Source organism: Aythya fuligula, chromosome 17 (assembly GCF_009819795.1).
Source record: "Aythya fuligula isolate bAytFul2 chromosome 17, bAytFul2.pri, whole genome shotgun sequence".
NCBI classification, from domain to species: domain Eukaryota; kingdom Metazoa; phylum Chordata; class Aves; order Anseriformes; family Anatidae; genus Aythya; species Aythya fuligula.
In genome coordinates this window covers 9,624,746-9,642,898 of record NC_045575.1, presented here as the reverse complement: position 1 = coordinate 9,642,898, position 18,153 = coordinate 9,624,746, and the positions used below count along the sequence as shown (strand labels likewise).

Here is an 18,153-nt window from a genome sequence, read left to right as displayed (position 1 = left end):
GTGCCACTCACCCCTCGTCTCATTAATTAAATATTAATTAAAAACAAATAAATAATTAAAAAAGCACCTCAGCTGTTAGCCCTGCTTTTGGCTGCACCCCCCCAGGCACCATCAGAGGTTTGGGTGCCCCCTCCCCACCCTCCCCCCTTGTTTTAGGTGCCCCCCCCTCCCCTCCTGGGTACCCCCCCACAGGTACCCCCCGTACCCCCCCCTTTGGCCCCCCCCTCACCCCCCCCCACCCCTCAGTGGGCGTGGCTTCCCTCCCGCCCCGCCCACCCCCGCGCCGCCGATTGGCCGGGAGGGGGCGTGGCGGCGGCGGGGCCGGGGCGGTGAGGCGGCGGGGAGGCGCGGCCGCCATCTTGTGCGTCGCCGGAGCCAGGCGAGGGGCCCGCGGCGCGGCGCCGCCCCGACCTCCGCGCTCCCCCCCGCCGCAGCCAGGGCCGCCCGCAAAGCCCCGGGGCGGCGGCGGACGGGGCGGGGAAGAGCCCGGTGCGGCCCGGGGGGACCCGCGGTGGCGGCGGTGGTGGCGGTGGCGGCTCCTCCTCCTCCTCCTCCTCCTCCTCCTGCCGCTGCCCTTCCTCCCGCCTCCCGTCGCCCCGCGGCTTTGTGGCGCTGCGCCGGGGGAGGATGAACGGAGGATAAATGGTGCCCAAAGCGGACAGCGGCACCTTCCTCCTGCTCTTCCTGCTGGTGCTGAGCATCACCGAGCCGCTGCGGCCAGGTAGGGGCGGCGGGGCCGGGCCTTCCTCCCTCTCCTCCTCCTCCTCCTCCTCTGCTGCCCCCGGTGCAGCCCCGGGGGCCTCGGCCCGGAGCTGGCCGCAGCCGGGGGGTCGCGCCCCGAGCGGGGCTCCCGCCGAGCTCCCTGCCCCTAAAAGCGCTCAGGGGGGGATGCCCGGGGGGCGGCGGCGCCCGTGCAGGCTGAAGGCGGCTTCTGATATTTGGGGGGGAGTTTGGGGGTCGGGGAGCCCCGGTGGGGCCCTGCGTGGCCCCGCGCTTCGTTACCGGGGGCTGCGCTCAGCTGGCTCCGTGCTGCGCCCCCAGCCCCCTCCGTGGGTGAGGCTCCCGGGGGGCACCCGCAGCACCCCCACACCGCCCCCTTCCCGAGCCACTCCGAAAAGAAAATCCTTGTGGCATCTCGCTGCTCCTGTCGCCTTCCCGCTTCTCTTCTCGCTTCTTTCCTCCTTCCAGTGTGATGGCGAAATCCATGCGGCCGGCGCGGTGGTTTGAAGCGTCAGCGCTGTTAACTTTCCCCGAACGCTTGGTGCGTGCTGGCTGAAGGCTCCCACTCCTCCAACTCTGCCGCTCGGTTCAGGTTTCTCCTTGGGTGCTGAGCTCCCTCGGAGCTTGGCAGAGCTCTCGCCCGTCTCCGGCTGCTCCTGCCAAAGAGGATCGATAGCCGGAGCACGGGGCGGCCTCGCAGGTTTGGAAGCTGTCCTCCCGTTGCAAAGGGAGGGTACTCCTGGGCGATCCTCACCCTTGGTAAATAGGAAAGTAAGAGCGGCGGCGTTCCTCTGGTAGCTTCGAAATTCCCTCATCCTTCCTCTTCAAAATAGCTTTTACAACCCAAACCAATAAAACATAACCGTGTTAGTGAAGTGTGCGCCAGCAAGTTCTCGGTACGGCTGAAACACAATTGGGTCAGTGTAGGCAGCCTCGCTGAAATAACTAACTTGGATGTTGAAACTGCTGCGTGTGTGACTTGCTTTGTTTTATCTTGTTTTTTTGGCACCATTGGCAGCGCTGTGTGTATATATAGGGCTTATGATGTGCGCTTAAGTAGCCAAAAAAAAGAGTTGCCAACCTAGCTAGTATTGTTACAGCTAGAGGCTTGTATGTGGGAGAAGATACTGCGTGAAACTGATTTCAGGCAAATTCCTTTATAGCTGGCACTAAGTGCTATGGGCAGCCAAACTGCTGGCTGGAAACATTCAGCAGAGATTCACGGTTTTGTGTCCTTTTACAGGTGGGTTTGGCCCTGACCCCCAAGGTGTGGAACTGGGCATTGTAGCCTCCTAAAAACTAGGCACTGGTACTTTCCATGCTGTGTCAGAACGGTTGCTGCTCTCGTATGGTATCAAATGTCAGTTAGCAGCTGATGCTTGATGGAGGAAGACAAGTTTTTCGTTGAATTTTGCTCCTTTAAGGTGAATGTTTTTTTTTTCACGGTTGCTCTAATGTATCTGCTTTGGAGATCTGTGGTCTTGTAGCTACGCTGGCAGAAACATCCTGCTTGTAAACATACCCCAACTGTCATCGTCTCGGGTTGTACAACGCTGGCTTTGAAACCTGTAGCGTTAGGATTCCTCCGCAGCAGCTCCATACGCATCGCTTGAACCTTGCGCGAGCCATATGTGTCGTCCCATATGTACCGCGTGGTTGTGCGTGGAACCATATGTCAGGTACGGACCTCAGTTCACCTTCGCGTGAAGTAATGCAGCCACGTGCAGCCTGGCATCTGGGACTCAGCGCTGTTGGAGGAATTTCCGAATTCCTTCTGGGATGCCCTCGCCCATCCTGTTTACTGGAGCGCCCTGCTTGAGCTGTCCATGGTGATGCCTGTCCTGCTCTCGGGGACGGCCGTGAGCTTGGGTCATCTCTCCGAGGTGACCCTTGTGTCCCTCCGCCAAGGTTTGCTATCAACTTGCTTCACATACCACCTCAAATAGATCACCTCTTTAGTAGATTAAATGGTGCCGGGGTTTATCCTGAGATAAAAGGTGCAAATAGGGAAAATCCGGTTCATGCAGGGATGCGCAGAACCAAATTTCCCATTTTAAACAATGGTAATGATAGTGAGGTCTCCCTTGTCTCTTCTGGGCAAGTATATGGATGTCTTCACAAAGAGTTAGAATAGTGCCTGGAATTTATTTTTCCTGGTGGTGTTTGTTTTTCTTCCTGCTTCTTTAAACCTGGGTATTGTAGCAACTGTCGTACTGGATTACAAAGGATGCCTGCAGCTTGCTTAACTTAAATCTGTACTTGGAGCTATCAAATGAGTGCTGCAGAGTGATGGGAGGTTTTATGTACTCGGAGATGAATGTGTAGTCCCTTCACAATTCAGTCCCGGCGAATCAGGCACCTCTTTGTACTTCCATGTTAATTTGACACTAGCTTTGTATCCGTGTTCTTGCTGTGCTCTTCAGATAAATAAAACCTTCTTTTAAGCCTCCTCAACTGTAGTATCTTTTCAGGCGAGCTGAAAGGCAGTGAGTTTACAGGAACCTATTTTTTCTGCGTTTAGGGTGAGATAGTTTCTCTCCTCATTTATTAAAAGCTAATTTATATTTCCTTTCTTCGTGGATTTTTCTGTCTTGGTTACAGAAGTCCGTTTTGCACTGTTGCCATCACTGACATCAGGTACATCCATCAGCACTGGCTGTGGAGATGCAGATTCCTAAAGCTACCATGGGCAGTTATGTTTTTCTGAGCTCGTGGGCTTTTAATGCCAGTTTTGTGCCTTTGAGAATCTCAGCTTGGACATGTTTGTCCCACAGTGTCTCTTTCCCTTTTCTTTCCCTTTCTGTTTTGACCACCAACTGTTCCTTTTGGCTACTGGTCTGCTTTATAATGCATTGTTGCAAGTTCTTTTTTGTTTGTTAGCAGAGCATTTCTCCTTAGCTGGCGTTACTCATTATCTTTGGAAGCTGCTAACATGGAGTTGAATGTGTCAGACCTTTGCAACTACATGGGTGTACAGGGAAAGACTGCCGTAATGTTTCGGTTAAACACTGACTAAATTGACTGTATCTGCTGTACAGACACTTGTTTGAGCTCTTCACTGTGGTAGGGTTTGGCTTAATATCTTTTCCAGGAGACCTCAAAACATCTGCCTCAGGTTGTTGACCTGAGAGCTGTTGCTTTTAGGTAAAGAAGTATTTTGGTGATGTTTTCACTGAATCACAGTAACCTGTACTGGTGCCAGGCTGGATTTAGACACTCGTGTGTTTTTGTCAGTTGTCTGAAAAGCATCAGAGGTTGAAATCGTTAAGTATTCAGTTCTGTAGTACGGTTTGAGCATGTGTAAGAAGTTCCTGTCAACATCCCATCACAAAACTGAAAAGCGAAGGTTTGGGGGTCTCTATGGAGTATTAGGAGCTTAAACAGTCTGAGATGATCCAGACGGCACATTTCAGAGTAGTGTTTAGAGGATTAATTAAGATCATCATCGCTAACGACAATAACTTGTTTTCATGTTTCTCTAACAAGATACTGCTGCTTGCTAATGGAAAACACTTAAACGTGGTCAGGCTTTATATTGGATTTTGTAATAGTGGTTTAGTACAGAGGCTTGTGAATGTAGGTCATTGGGCTCTCTTGTTAGAGCATTTACCAGGCAGCTAAAAGCCAATTGAGTTCTCCTTCTTGCAGCTTTTTTTTTTATTCCACTTCAAAGCTGGCTAGGGGAAGTAATTCCATGACCTAAGTTTTGTTTCTAAAAAATTTGGCGCAACTTATCTGATGGGCAGCGCTCAGAACAATTTGTCGGAGCGAGGCGTCGCATGGCACAGCCCCACGGCCCCGGCTTGAAGCTGGCATCACCTCCGTGCCTTGGTGCTGCCCCTCGCTCCGTCCGTGTGGGGCTGAAACACGGCACGGCTCCTGGGGACAGAAGTCCAGACACACCCGCAATAAAACCGGCATGCTCTGCTGGAATTTGGCTGGTTTTTACTAATTATATTGCATTAGTTAATTCGGCGGAGGACTCAGTCATTAAACGTGACCTAGGCACAGCCTTCCTCTGCTCTGCAGAGGTTTCGTCAGCAAGCAAATGGGAACCCTCATTGTGCTTTCTGTTCACTGCCTCGACCGTAGAGAAAGCCGTGGTGAGTGGTATTTATTTGGCTCCAGGTTCTTGCAGTCCCTGTCTGTGTGCAGCCGGATTCCCAGGTGAGGGCTCCGTGATGTCAGTGTTGCTGGAAGTCAGCCTGACCCCTTGCCGAGCCCCCTATTTGTCAGCCTGCCAGTTCTTGTTTTTTCCCTCTCCTGTTAGATATCAGCCTTCTCTCTCCCTGGTGTTTCGGGGCTCTGCTGTTTGCTGTTGCTACGAGCTGCGAAGCGAGGGTGATGGATTTGAAAACTCTTCCTTGCAGCTGCTGCCAGTGTGGCAAGGCACGAGGCAGGCAGTGCCGGGCCTTTTTAGCAGGTCTGGTGCTCTAAGGCTGCTGATGGTCAAGCAAACTTTGGGGCACCAGTGGGCTTGCTGCTCGCTGTGGCTGCAGTAAAGGAGGAGAAAAGTTTGTAGACAGAAGGCAGCTTGTGTGTGGGGTTGGGTTCTCAGGGGCAGAAAGGGAACTTGGACAGATGTGGCTTCTGTGTCCCCATGGTAGATTTGGGAGTGGACTAAGATGAGGGCAGAGGACAGGAGTGGCAGAGCACGGGGCACTGCTGCAGCCTCGCTGGTTGTCAGAGTGCCCCGTGTGCCTCCAGTGCCAGGGGAATGGCACAGCTTGATCCAAGAGTTAAGGGCTTCAGGAACTAAGAAGGAAAGATGTGAAATCCCCTGGTGAATGTCAGAAAACCCACTGAGGCTTCAGCGATCTATTCCATCTCCTGGAATTAATTTAGGGCTGGTTTTGGTGTTGAATTGTAATGCAAGAGTGGTAGCTGTCTCTACGATCTCTTTGGGTAATGCTCAAGTCTCTGCTGTTGTTTTTTTTTTTTTTTTTTTTTTTTTTTTTTAATTTTATTTCTTGCAACTTTTATGAGGTTTCATTTCACTCCGTGCGGTGCCCAGAAATAACTTGTGCCATGACTCGCGGGAGTTCCCGTTCTGCTCCCGGCTGTCAGGCAGTAGGGCCGGGAAGGGAGGGGGTGCGATACTGCACACCTCGCTTTGTGTCCTGCTGCCCCGCCGTGAGCGGCTACAGCCCCGCGGCCAGGAGGGGTGCTGAGGGATGAGGCAGTCCTCCTGCCTGTCCCAGCACCGAATCTCCTCGGCACAGGCAGTTCCCAAAGGCTAGCTAACCGTCTAGCACGTCTTTAATGATTTCCTGTGACAGAGTCTGAGCAGCAGATTCCTTTGGTACAGCTACTTGCCAATCTGTTGCTCATCCTGCCGTCGCAGCATATTATCCCTGTCTAAATACAGCACTGCACACGTATCTCTCACGCGCGGCACTTTTGAAGAGCAGTTTGCCAGCTTCCCAAGCCCGTCCTGGTGCCAGGGCCACCGGTGTTTAATCGCTGACAGTCCTTCCTGGCCGTGCTCCAGGCTGCCTGCCTCCTCAGAGGATTTAGGTACCCTCACGGCTCAGACACACCCTGACACAGCTGGCAGTATGGTTTGTGCACAACCTGCTGAGAATCGAGGAGAAATCTGCATCATTTGGTGAAGTCACTGATGAGCTGTAGCAAGTGAATTCTCAAACAACTCGGTGGCTGAGTTGTTGGAAAACGCGAGTTCAGGATTAACCTTTAATCCGCGTTCCCCACACTGTCCAACCCTCTGGCACGGCGTGGTTTCCCATGAAATTTTTGGTGTTACCCTTGTGTTATAGGGTCAGCCTGCTGACGCTGTGTTGGCTACAGCATCGTAACGATGGTGGCTGTACGGAGCTCCTGAGGAGGTGGTTGCCAGCGTTTGCCTCCTGATTAGATTATTGAGAAATACAAATTTTCTTAAGCTTAATGGGAATTGATAGTTGCCTCATTAACAGGAGCTAAACAACATAACATTCAGCTTCCTAGTTAATTAAAATTAAAGTTGGTTGATCTAACTGTGAATTTAGGTTCCACTGTTTATTGACTGGTGCTTTGCAGCCGTCAGCCAGCTCTGAGCACGGAAAGGTGGGTTCAGCTGTGTGAGTTACGTGACTCTTCGACTGCTCTTAGGCTTTTGCTTCAGTTTTGTCCTTTAACTTACTGATTTTCTTCTTGTTGTACTTTAATTTATTAGTTCTATTTCCTGTGCTGTATCCTCTCTTTTATATGTTCTTCCTGTGCTGTGCTTCCCCTTACCTCTTGCTCTTTGGGCTGAATTACTTGGGGTGCACAGTGAGGCTTTGTGGAGACCGAAGCTGGTGGGAAAAAAAGGTACGAGGTGGCATTTCTTGCAGAAGGACGAGCAGCCTCCGTGCTGGCTGCAGCTGTGTTTTCCTGCGGCAGCCCTGGTGCTGTGACTGAAGTGCCCAAGTGTCTCCGGGGCTGAGTTTGGGCTCGGGTCTGGGGGCTGGAGTTGAGCACGGCCTTGGCACGGGCAGCAGGAAGGGATTTTATGCAGCTCTGGATGAGTGTTGTCCTGCAGCGTTTGTATTTATGAATTTGCTTTGTCTGTGCTCACATTTTGTTAGTGATTTGAGTAGAAAGGATTTCTTCTGCCTTAAGAGCGACGTTTTTTGTTCCATACACTTTAAAAACAACAGAAAAAAACAAATTATCCATCTTCTGATGACTGCTTGGTTTGAGTTTGTGCACTTTGCCTTGTGTATGCCACACTTGTAAAATACATTACAACTTTTCTATTCTAGGGATGGTCAAAACTGCAGTTGTTTTATTTCTGAATTCATAAAATTGTTACGCCTAAATTGCTCTTTACTGGCTAAAATGCGACAAACACAAATGCAACTAACACAAAGGTGCTGCGTTCCTGAGATCTTGGAGTGAATGATGAAAAGCTGGGTAAATTGGGAGTCTTGCAGCAGAGGCAGCCAAGTGCAAAGACTTACTCAGAAGCACCCCCCAGTTCTGGTGGAAGAGCGGAGATAAATCGCCCAAGGATGCTGCATTGTGTTAAGTGCTCATCTGTGGCTTTCTAAGCACAACAGGGTGGGATGAGAGTAATTTTTCTGTTGCTGTGACAGCTAAAAAATGGCAAAGCCAAAGTTCTGTGCTGTGATACCTGACACGCTCACATAATGGAAGGGGGTTGAGGAGCTGCAGGGCGCTGGCAGTGCGAGAGCAGGCAGAAAGCACGGGGAGCAATCCGCTGCTCTGGGTGGGTCGAGTGGCTCTTTGTGAACGCGTTGCACTTCTGTTTGCTGACTTCTGGTGGAAGCTGGGGTTTTGATATATGAAACTCCTCTCCAGGTACTCATTTGACTGCGGAGGAAGGCAGCACGCGGTCTCGCACGCTGCGGACACACGCACCAGGGGCTAGCGCTGGCTGCATTCCTGTTGTGTTCGGCTCCGCCGGAGCACTGGAATGCTATTCAAGGCACGAGCCATTTGCTCTGGTACATGACAGCTTCTGCACCAGCTACTTTGCAAAGGATAAAATGTGTTTTCAGCATCCGAGGTCAGAATGTTTCTGTGTATCAAATTTTTGCTTTCAAGTGTTCTGGGCGCTTGCTCCTCAAGTCTGGTGCAAGATAAAGGGAAAAAACAAAGCAGGAGCAAAAGCTTTTTTAGTGTGGGCGGCATTTGAATAGTGCTCGTGCATATAGATCATAGGATGATCGAATATCCCATGCTGGAAGGGACCCTCAAGGGTCATCGAGTCCAACTCCTGGCTCCGTACAGGACCACCCAACAATCAGACCGTGTGTCTGAGAGCATTGCCCAAATGCTTCTGTGGTGCCCTCACCCTGCTGGGCAGTTTCCTGTCTCCCTTAATTCTTAAATTCTTGTTTAAGACCGTGACCTTTAGGGCCCTGGGAAGAGCTTCTTCCATGATCCTTTGGTTTTAAAATTAAGAAATGGGGTTAGTTTATGGAATTTTAGAATTTCATTACCTATTTGCTTGGCATTAAAGACTATCCCAGCAAGGTACTCTTAGTACACGCTTGACCTTAAATTGTGCACTTTGATTGAATTTGTTTGGATTGAAAGTTGAAGGATATGTTTAAAAGCTTCTGAATCCTTTACTGAAAAAAGATGTTGTGACATTCGCTTTTCTGTTTTCCTGCAAAGCAGAAACATGTGTTGTCTTGTTGGAAGTAAATGGGACGGCTTCCTAATACTCCTGAAATCTGGCAATTCCTACTTTCAGTTTAATGGTGGCTACAAATTAGCCTTGATTGCTCTGATAGTTCTTGAATTGCTCTTATCGTGTTTCATCTGAATACTCTTCTTGTTGAAACCTGACGTAAAGAAAATACTTGTGTAGTTCACGTAAAACTTCAGATTTAAGTTTTCCTCTCTTGTCTCTGTAGTGACTGTTTTCTTGCTATTTTTTTTACGCCTACAGTTTACTTGGTCATGGGGAATACTCTTTCCCTGGTGATCCTTCTTAAGTGGAAGGAAAGCTTTGCGTAAGAACAAATGTTGTGCCTTAGCTGTTACTGGCCTGATAGCATGTATGCTTCTTTAACCCTGAGGATATGATTGTTTGGAGCTACTCTGACATGTTTAGAATTTTTGAGGTAGTTTTAGGTAGGCACCTAGCAGGTAATAAGATCTAGCAGTGCTGTCTGTATTGCTTTTATCAGGAGATTTCGTAGATCTCTTTTGAACAGCATTCCAGCAAGCATCATCTGCACAGACTGTGGAAGAATGGTGCTTGTGTGCAAGTACCTCTGATGGCCAGCCTGCTCCTTCGGGGGATGCTGGCTCTGCTGGGTGGTTTTTGCAGTCCCAGGTGGCTCTGGGCGTGCTGGAGGAGGTACGGGATGGGGAGCAGTCTAGATGTCTTCTGCGAGGAAAGAGGTGTGGGTAATGCTGCCAAGCTTTTGCGGTACAGCTGAGAACATGATGCTTTTTCCTTGTTCAGAATAGCCCCAGCTTTGTGAAAAAAAAAAAGAAAATGTCCAAGAAGGGTCCTTGTACATTAATAAAAGATTTTAAAGCATGGCAATATGAGGATCTTGGCATAAGAGCTGTTTTCAGGAGGTGAAGCTTTGAGGTGTGAGGACTGGGGATGGAACCAGGACATAGCTAAGCCGAGGCACCCAAATAGCCACGTCGGTTTAAGTATTCGTGGTGTACGTGGGATAATCTGTCCTGACCTGAGGGTGTGGACTGTGAGGGGCAAAGTCCATTTTTTATGGTACTTTTTTATTTAACTGAATTGATGAATTGCTGAGCATTTCACTACTGGTATCTTTCTAATGTTTTTTTTGTCTGTTGCTGCATTTGTTGGGCAAGTTAATGTGTCGTATGTGACTGTGTTTAAGTTTTGTGTGAGGTTGGTTTCTGAATGTGTATGAGCATGGTTCCTAAGTAATGGGGGCTCAAGGACACTGGACTCCATCGGGCTCATTTCCCACGTCCCTAAACTTCCTCTGCTGTAGGAAGCTCGCCTGCCACTGCAGTGGGAAGGGGCAAAAATTTGGGGCTGCATGGGTTTAGGTCTCTGTTGTGCTAAAACCTAAAGTCCCACCTCAGGCTTTACGTGCACGTCAGAAGTCCTGAACGAGGTTGTTAGTGTAGTGGAAACGTAGGCTTTAATTGTGGGCCATGTGAAAGGTTTCTTGAGTACCTGTGGCTTTGTATTGAATGCTTTCTTGTGCCAGTGCTGTGTTTTGCTCTTCCCTTCTGCCTATCTACTTATTATCATAATATTGCAGGTTTTTAGGGGAAAAAAAAAAGCAAGCCAAGCTGTTGCTTAGCTGCTACCCTCACTGTTAGGAAAATAAAATGTTTTTCAGCCTATAGTGCTGCATTGCATAGTTCAGTCTTTTAGCTCAGTTCAAATAGCAAATTTGGTTTTGCTGTTTGGTTTTAGTGGTACTGGGGAATGGGGAACTAGATTTATTTTTTTTTTCTTTTCTTTTTCAATCTTAGGAATAAGTAAGTGGCTGCAGTGATGAAACACAAAGTCTGTATTTTCTAAGACCTAGGAAATCACAGCCAGGGTTCCCATTCAAGAAGCTCTGGTGTTGTTGCTTTGGCTGAGTGCCGGGTCTCTCGCACTGCCTAAGGTTGTGTTGTGTGTGTGTGTTTTCTTTTTTCTTTCTCTTTTTTTTTTTTTAAATCCTTTCTGGCATTGAATCTACCCTGCAGACAAAGAGCAGACAATGAATTGGAGTGAATGACACTTGTGAGCAAGAAGAAACTGGGTCAGTTCCAAGCTCCTGCAGGGTGTAGGTATGTTATCGATGAGAGTGGGGGGGGCGAGGGGAAGTAGCCTGCTAATGTTCCTGAACGCGATGTAAAATCTTTTGATGGATCTTTAGGGTCATTCAGCATAACTTACTGTGACAGAACACTGAGTAGCACAGAATGGTCATTAGGGTTATTCATTAGGTTTTACAGTTTTCAGCTGAGTGCTGTCACAGTTTTAGTTCATGAAACTGCATGCTGAGGTCATGCAGAGAAATCAAATGCCTATAACATACACTTATTTTTGAATTTATAATACCACTTTGTAGGGACAAATAAGGTTAGAGTCTCTAATTTTGAGTTGCTGGGGCTGAGAGGAGATACTGGCAGTGTTTGGCTCTGTACGTGTAGCACAGAGCCCTGCTGGGTGTTTGTACTCCTAATAATTGTCTGATGGTGACTTGTGAGCTTCACATACAATTTTTCTTTGAAAATAAAGTGCTGTTATCATACTCTGTTTTTTCCTACTGCAGCTTTGTTTTAAAGGCCTATATGTACCCTGCCACGCTGAGGAGTAGCATAAGGGTGAATTTAAAGACAAGTAATGGCAGTAAGATTTGCCAGGTGACATTAAGAAACCTGCCATGGGATGAATGGGTAGGGAAAATTTCTCTGATCTGTAGCTGAGAGGAAATACCACTTAGGTACAACTTCATTTTCTGAGAGCGGTCTGTGTGGGATTGTGGGTGCTCGGTACCTCAAAGACAAGTTAAAAATAAATAAATGAGCAAACCTGTTCAAGGATCGTGTGTCGGAGCATCCTCAAGCACAGTTCGCCTCGTTTCTGTCATTAAAAGCACTCCTTCAGCGAGTGACTTCTCACCGCCACGAGCCATCGCACCCGGGCTGCTGTTGGGCTCTCTACGTGCTGGCACGCTTTCAGCAAGCACTTTTGTACCAGATTCGGTACCTGCTCCAGTGAACTTCGGCTGTGGGTCCAAGAGAAGCTTCAGTCAAGAAAACTGCTTTTCAAGTAGAGTGGAGAGGGGTTTTCTGTTTGCTTCATGCTTCCAGTGAGGATTAAATGAAGAGAACCGTTGTGGTATTGTGCTGGAATTGTCGAGAATATTTTAAATTTCTCTTGCTTCAGTAAATACCAATCTAGAGAAGTATGGGTTATGTTATGCTTCCTCCTGAGCATAAATATTAGCTCTGGGGCTCTGTGTGTTGTTGTGATGAAGATGCTTAGGGAGTGTGCTTTTGTTTGTTTCCCATGCTTGTTTGCAGGCGTTTGTTGAGCACTGGTGCTGGGTAAAATCGCCAGGGGTTCAGGGCTCAGGGGGTTAGGCTCCTTGCTGAAGATACTAGGATCTAATCATGCTCGTACAGTGTACTGTGGGTCAGGATATATAGGATCAGTGATTTAAGAAAAAAGCCTCTTTAACTTTTAATACATTAATTCTTAAATGTGTTAGAATTGAAGCCATAGTGGAATGTGCAGGTACAGGTCTTAACGTGCAGGTACAGGTCTTAACCTAAGCGTGTAGGTTTATTGTGATAAAATATAAGCACGACCTGATGGGCAAAACACCATCTGCATAAGAAGAGTTACTGGGCTAAGCACTTGTAGTTGGTGTTTTTGTTAATGCTCAATCAGCTTTTGATAACAGTAATTGCCTCTTTGCATGTGATCAGAATATTCTCTTACAGGTTGATTCATCCGGTTCGATACAATGAGCAACTCTTCCATTGCGAAAGCAGGAATTGTTTTTGTTTTCCTTCAGTCTGTAAATAAATGCTATGCCAGAGGATCTACCAGATCCTGTCTTGAGAAATCTGAACGAAATAAGTGAAGTAAACAAGGTCCGCACACAACTTGCAGTGTTCATTAAAAGTTGGAAGTACGTGGCTTTGTGTGGAAGTTTCTTTTCCATTTCATGCATTTCAGTTACAGTAATAGTTTATAATTGAAATAACATTAAATGCTGGTTTTGTGCATTTAATCAAATTTCAATTTCCATACAAATGAAGCTCAGTAGACAAGAACAAATAATTAACATAGGAGATGAAAAGTGCCACTTACTTGTCTTAAAAACTGAAATAGATTCAAATCAGGGCTAGCTGTGTAAACACTAAAAGCTAACACGCATCAGTAATGTTAGCTAGCAAGAGTATCTTAATGTATCAGACTTTACTGACTGATGAATCTCTGTAATAAAGAGAAATTAAGTCATTGTGACTAGAAGAACCAGACCTCCATCGTCAGTGACTGCAGTCACTGAATTTAATCTCTGTATCAAAGCTCTCTCCTGAAGTGGGGCTTGTATTTTATAGGCTTCGGTTCAGAGCTGTAGCTCCCCAGCTGTATGCTTCATGCATATATTGACTTCTTAAATTGTGAACTGACACCGCTGGTTGCTGTCTCACCAGTGGTTTAACTGGGGTTAGCAATGTGTGGCCCAAAAGTAAGGGCCATGTGTCAGTGATACCCTTCTAGCTTGGGAGATTCTGCTTTCAAGTGTTCTTTTTTTTCTCTGGGTCTTTGAGATGGTAAACATTGGTGTCTTGGAAATATAAGGCTGAAATGTGGATTTTGAGAACCTTGATGTGCTCACATAGTGCTTTATGGGAGATGTTTATTATATATACACCTGAGACGGAGCCTCTGGCACTTTTATTGGATGTAGAATTTCACTGGGCTGAGTTCCTTTTATGTCTTGGTCTTCAATTGAGGCAGACTAAATAAACCTGTAAGACAGTATTGAACACTCTGTCACCCTAGCTTGTTTTCTCAGAAGTGTTTTGATGGGTAAATAGTGCCTGTGGACCAGAAAGGTCCGTGGGTAGCTGGCTTGTGTCACTTGGCAGGAGTTTTCAGAGCTTGGTGGGCTTTGCCCCTTGCACAGATGTACTGCCACCTCTGCTGCTTCTGATATCTCCGCACCGTGCCCTGGTGCAGCTCGTGGCGGGGCAGAGCTGCAATTCTGCTCGGTGGTGAAAGCTTTTCTTACCTCAGTCTGGTGAGGGTCCCGGCCCTGTTTGCAGGGTAGCCTCTGCTAGCACGGGGCTGAAAGTAGTTCTGCTGCTGCCAAAAAAGCACCTGCAATCCAAGTGTGATCAGAAGGAGGCTTCTGTAGGAGCTAAGTAAATGGAGTGTATGAGCTTGGTGGGCACACACCCCCACATTAACTGATGCTAGAGCTGGACACTGCATTTCTGCTGCATTCATTGGAGCACGTGTTTTTTTTCTGGTTGCAGGGGAGCTACCCATTGCTGGTCTGGCTTTATGTTAATGTGGGCAGACGTCTGATTTGGTCAGAAGCTTGCTCTTTCAAAGCGAGCTCATCAAATTAATTCAGAAAACTGCACTAGCAAGGTGGACTTGTATTGAATCAACACTTTGTTTCTTGTGGCTGTTACAGTCTTGATTTGATATTGGAAGCTCCAAATGAGATTTACTGTGCTGAGAACTGGTCACAGGTACTGGATATGGATCCTCTCAGCCTTGCTTTCGATTACAACATTTCTTTTGAGGAACTAATCATCCCTGTGCCCTTTGCATGAAAAAGGGGAAAGATAAGCAGGAAATTAGTTCCAGTTTCAAAGAAAATAAGTGGTGTCCTTGTCCAAACTCAGCTCTGAAAGGCTTGAAATGAAATATAATGAAATATCTAAGAAATAGAGGTTGCAGTTAGTGTAGCACCCAGTGCAGCACACTTACCAACTCCACGTGTGCATCTGCTGCAGGATCACTGCGCTGCGACTTGCACGTGTACAGGCCCCAGAAGGGAAGTGTCCTCAATTATTCAGAAAGATTAAATGAGATGATTAAACCTACGAGGGTTTCCTGCATCGTCTTATAACGGAGACAAGGTGTTTGTTTTATGAAACCTGCGAAACTGTGCTGGAAGTTAAAACGTGCGGGTGGCTGTTTTATCCATCTGTCACGCGGTCTTCCTGGTTGAAGATAATGTGTAAATGACCATTTTGAGCACTTAGCAGAAAATCTGGAAATGAGTGTGCCATAAAAGCAGGGGGGAGGAAGCTCATTGAACCCTGTGTTGAACTACGTGATGGGTGCAGTGAAACATCTGGCGTTAGACATGGCATTGTGAAAATCTTTGCTGGGACAAAAGCTTTCTGTGGCAGTGCGAACAACCACTTTGAAAACTTTTTTCCCCCTATAAAACCTGGATTCTTATTTTAGTCAAAAATCTTGTTGATTTTGTTAGTGCCTAACTTAGAAAAAAATACTTGGCAGCTAAATGAGACGGAGACTTGTTTATATGGCACTGTTTAAATGTATTTACAATCTCGCTTGGAATTTCTGGTGTTTGATTAAGTTTCCAACTGCGCTGTAAGTTTTGTTTTAAATTTCAAACTACAGATCTGCCGCTAGCTTTGGCAAAGCTGCTTTCAGGTGAGTGACTCCCGAGGGTGGATTATGTTACCTAATGATGCGTCCCATTAAATCAATATTGTTTTTTTGGCCTTTGCTTGACAGTAAGCTTAATATCGTGCTATATGTTAAGCTTGTAGAACTGATACAAAGTCTGACTGGTTTTTCTTTTTCTCTTTTTATAAAGCTAAGGTGTTCTTTGTTTCTTGCTCCCGTTGGCCAATTTGTAGCTCTTAGGTGTTGCTTAGAGAGAACAGGTGGCCGGAGACTATATGTTAGTGGATGATGCTTCTGAAAGGAAAACGTGAGTTCAGGTAGGAGCATGCTGGTGGGCTGGCAAGGTGCGGGGTGTTGGAGGGAGAGCACAGGAGCCGCATCCAGGAGAGCTGACCCCTGCTCTCAGTCTCATCTCTTCGGAGGCAGCCTTTGGCCAGCTGTGCCATTTTCCTGCGCTTCATTTTAGGCACTGACAGAAGGATGCAGTAGCTGGCAAGATTGAGGGGTAACATTCTTGAAGTGCTTTGAGATGGCGAATTGAAGACGACTTATAACAACACCTTGCTGCTTGAAGTGTTTCCACATTCTCGCACCCTTGAACTTTGTAATGGTTTGTAAATTTATGCCCTGTAAAGAGCTACAACTGTTGCTGTTTCCATTGTTTGCTTGCTTCCCTTCATCCCAATGAATAGATACATTTGCTTGAAAGTGAGACTTGTATACTAAATTTTGTACTGCACCAGAGAAAAGACTGTATGATTCTTACAAGAAAATATACCCTTTTACACTAGAAGCTCCTATGTGGATGCTAATTCTGCTGATTTAACTCGCCGTGTCCTATGTGAGCACAGGAGGTAGCTGTGTTTCCAGTTTTTGACTTGTGGCCAGTTGTTGACCACTGCGTGATGTGTTTGTACCTGTGCTGCAACAGGTGCCAAACTTACTGCATTTCATATTTCCTAACAGTACCAAAAGTCTTTCTGCTTTAACAGCTGGCAGCAATTAGGTGTGTGCAGTGCTGCTTTGCTGCTGTTTTGGAGCAGGGGGAGAGGAGAGGAGCTGGCAGTTTGAGATGCTTTTCTTCCTCATCCTCTTGCTGCAAGTTACCATCAGAGTTGGCACAGAAGCAGGTCACCAGGGATGTCCCAGCTGAGCACAGCCCCCTCTGGGGAGTCCAGGTGGGAGAGGTGGGCAGGTTTCCTCAGGTGGCTGCGTGTTGTGTGTCTTTCATGCTAAAACACGATGGGCAGCAACCAGAAGCAGAACAATTAAGCTGAAGCTCTTCCAGACGCTGCACAATGAATAAAGCAGTTTGGTCATGCAGGGAGGTGTGGGCTCAGGGCTCGGGTAGCTCAGGAAGCGTTACTGGTGGTGTTTTCAGCGTCTGGAGACTGGGTTTTGCAACCATGCCTTTTAGTGTCACTGTTCTCTCTGCAGCAGAATCGCCCAGCAGCTCCTGCTCCTTGCTGGGAAATAATGAGTGAACCTGACGGGGTGTGCTTTCCGTCGGGACCAAGTGCCCTGCTGGTTAACCCGAGCCGTGTTTAAATGAATGTGTTTTGTGTCCCCTCGTGTATACACCTTCTTCTTAGGGGATTGCCTGTAATGCAAGGAGCAGCCACATTACGGCACATAACTGGCAGGTTTTAATGACAGAAATGTGGGGATGGGGCTGTTTGCTTATTTGAACCTAATTTTCATAATCACACCTAAAATAGTGCATATGGAACTGAAGAGAGACACGAAGTACACTTCGCAGGCTTTCCCACATGCTTTCCTGGGTGCTGTCTGTGAAAGGTAGGGCTGCAGAGCAGCTTTCTTCTCAGCTGTGTGCAACTTCCACTGAAATCGGGCGACAAGCAGGTTGAAAGGGTTCATTTGAAGTATTGAATTGCGTTTTGCCATTGTTGGAGGAAGGTGTAATGGAAACCTGTAGCTGGGCTGAAAGCAGCCTCTCGTGTTGAAAACATCTTCTAGAGGCTCCGGTGTAAATTCAGTACTTGGAATGGCAGTGGTTGAACTTCTTAAGAAACTTTATGCTTCATGCTGATGCTGTGCAAACCGTGGTAAAACAGGCTGCGATGATTTATTGAGTTGATGCTTTCCTGTGAACTTGAAATTTGAGTTTAATTTTCAACTTCAGTTGTATTTTTTTGTAGCTTTAGCTTTATCTTTTTTTCTTGCTACATTGGACAAGTGAAGCTTAACCTTTTATTCCCATAATCACAAACTTTCTTCCCTTCTTTGGGCTGAATAAATTTCTTCAGGTTTTGTTCAGGGGAAAAAAGTCATCACGTGTGACCTAAGCTACGAGGTGTGTGGGGTGGTGGCGGTTTCTTGGTTTTATTTTTTTATTTTTGTTTCCCTGCTTGTAATATTTCCACCGTGCTCTTTGCTGTCAGCGGTTTGGATTGAATCAAACTCTAACTGGGTCAGAGCGCTCCTCATCCTGCTGTCGCGTGCTGCTGCCGGGAGCGGTCAGGCAGGTCTGCTTGAGCTCCTTGTGCTTTGGTGACCTGGGTAGGTGGTGTACGAGGAGCATGTGTCCGCTTCCATTCTGCTAGCAGAGCAGCTCTGGGATTTGGAGAGAAACAGGCACTGTTTCATGCTGTTTTAATATCTGGGTGTCTTCAAAAGAAGTGGGTTTGAGTCTACGATCAAACAATAAGCCTATCAAACAATATCCTATACTAATTATTAGGTATGTGGGTATGGGTCTGGTTGACAGTGGGTGATTGCTTATCTTATTTTGCATGGCTGTGTTGTCCGGAAATTTAAACGTAACCTCTGCCTTAACTTAGTTTAGACGTGCATTTCGGGAAGGTGACAGTTGCGATAGA

General features: G+C 47.2%; 1 protein-coding gene across 2 annotated transcripts in view; it reads left to right on the top strand.

Annotated features, from left to right (window-relative positions):
- Positions 1-582: 582 nt before the first annotated feature.
- The window catches only part of DGCR2 (DiGeorge syndrome critical region gene 2), a 44,041-nt gene continuing 26,470 nt past the window's right edge, over positions 583-18,153 (top strand). For both annotated transcript variants that reach the window (XM_032198882.1, XM_032198881.1), the window contains exon 1: positions 583-721. In XM_032198882.1, the coding sequence (XP_032054773.1) occupies positions 643-721 (79 nt within the window). In that variant the 5' untranslated portion in view covers positions 583-642. The remainder of the gene's footprint in view (positions 722-18,153) is intronic.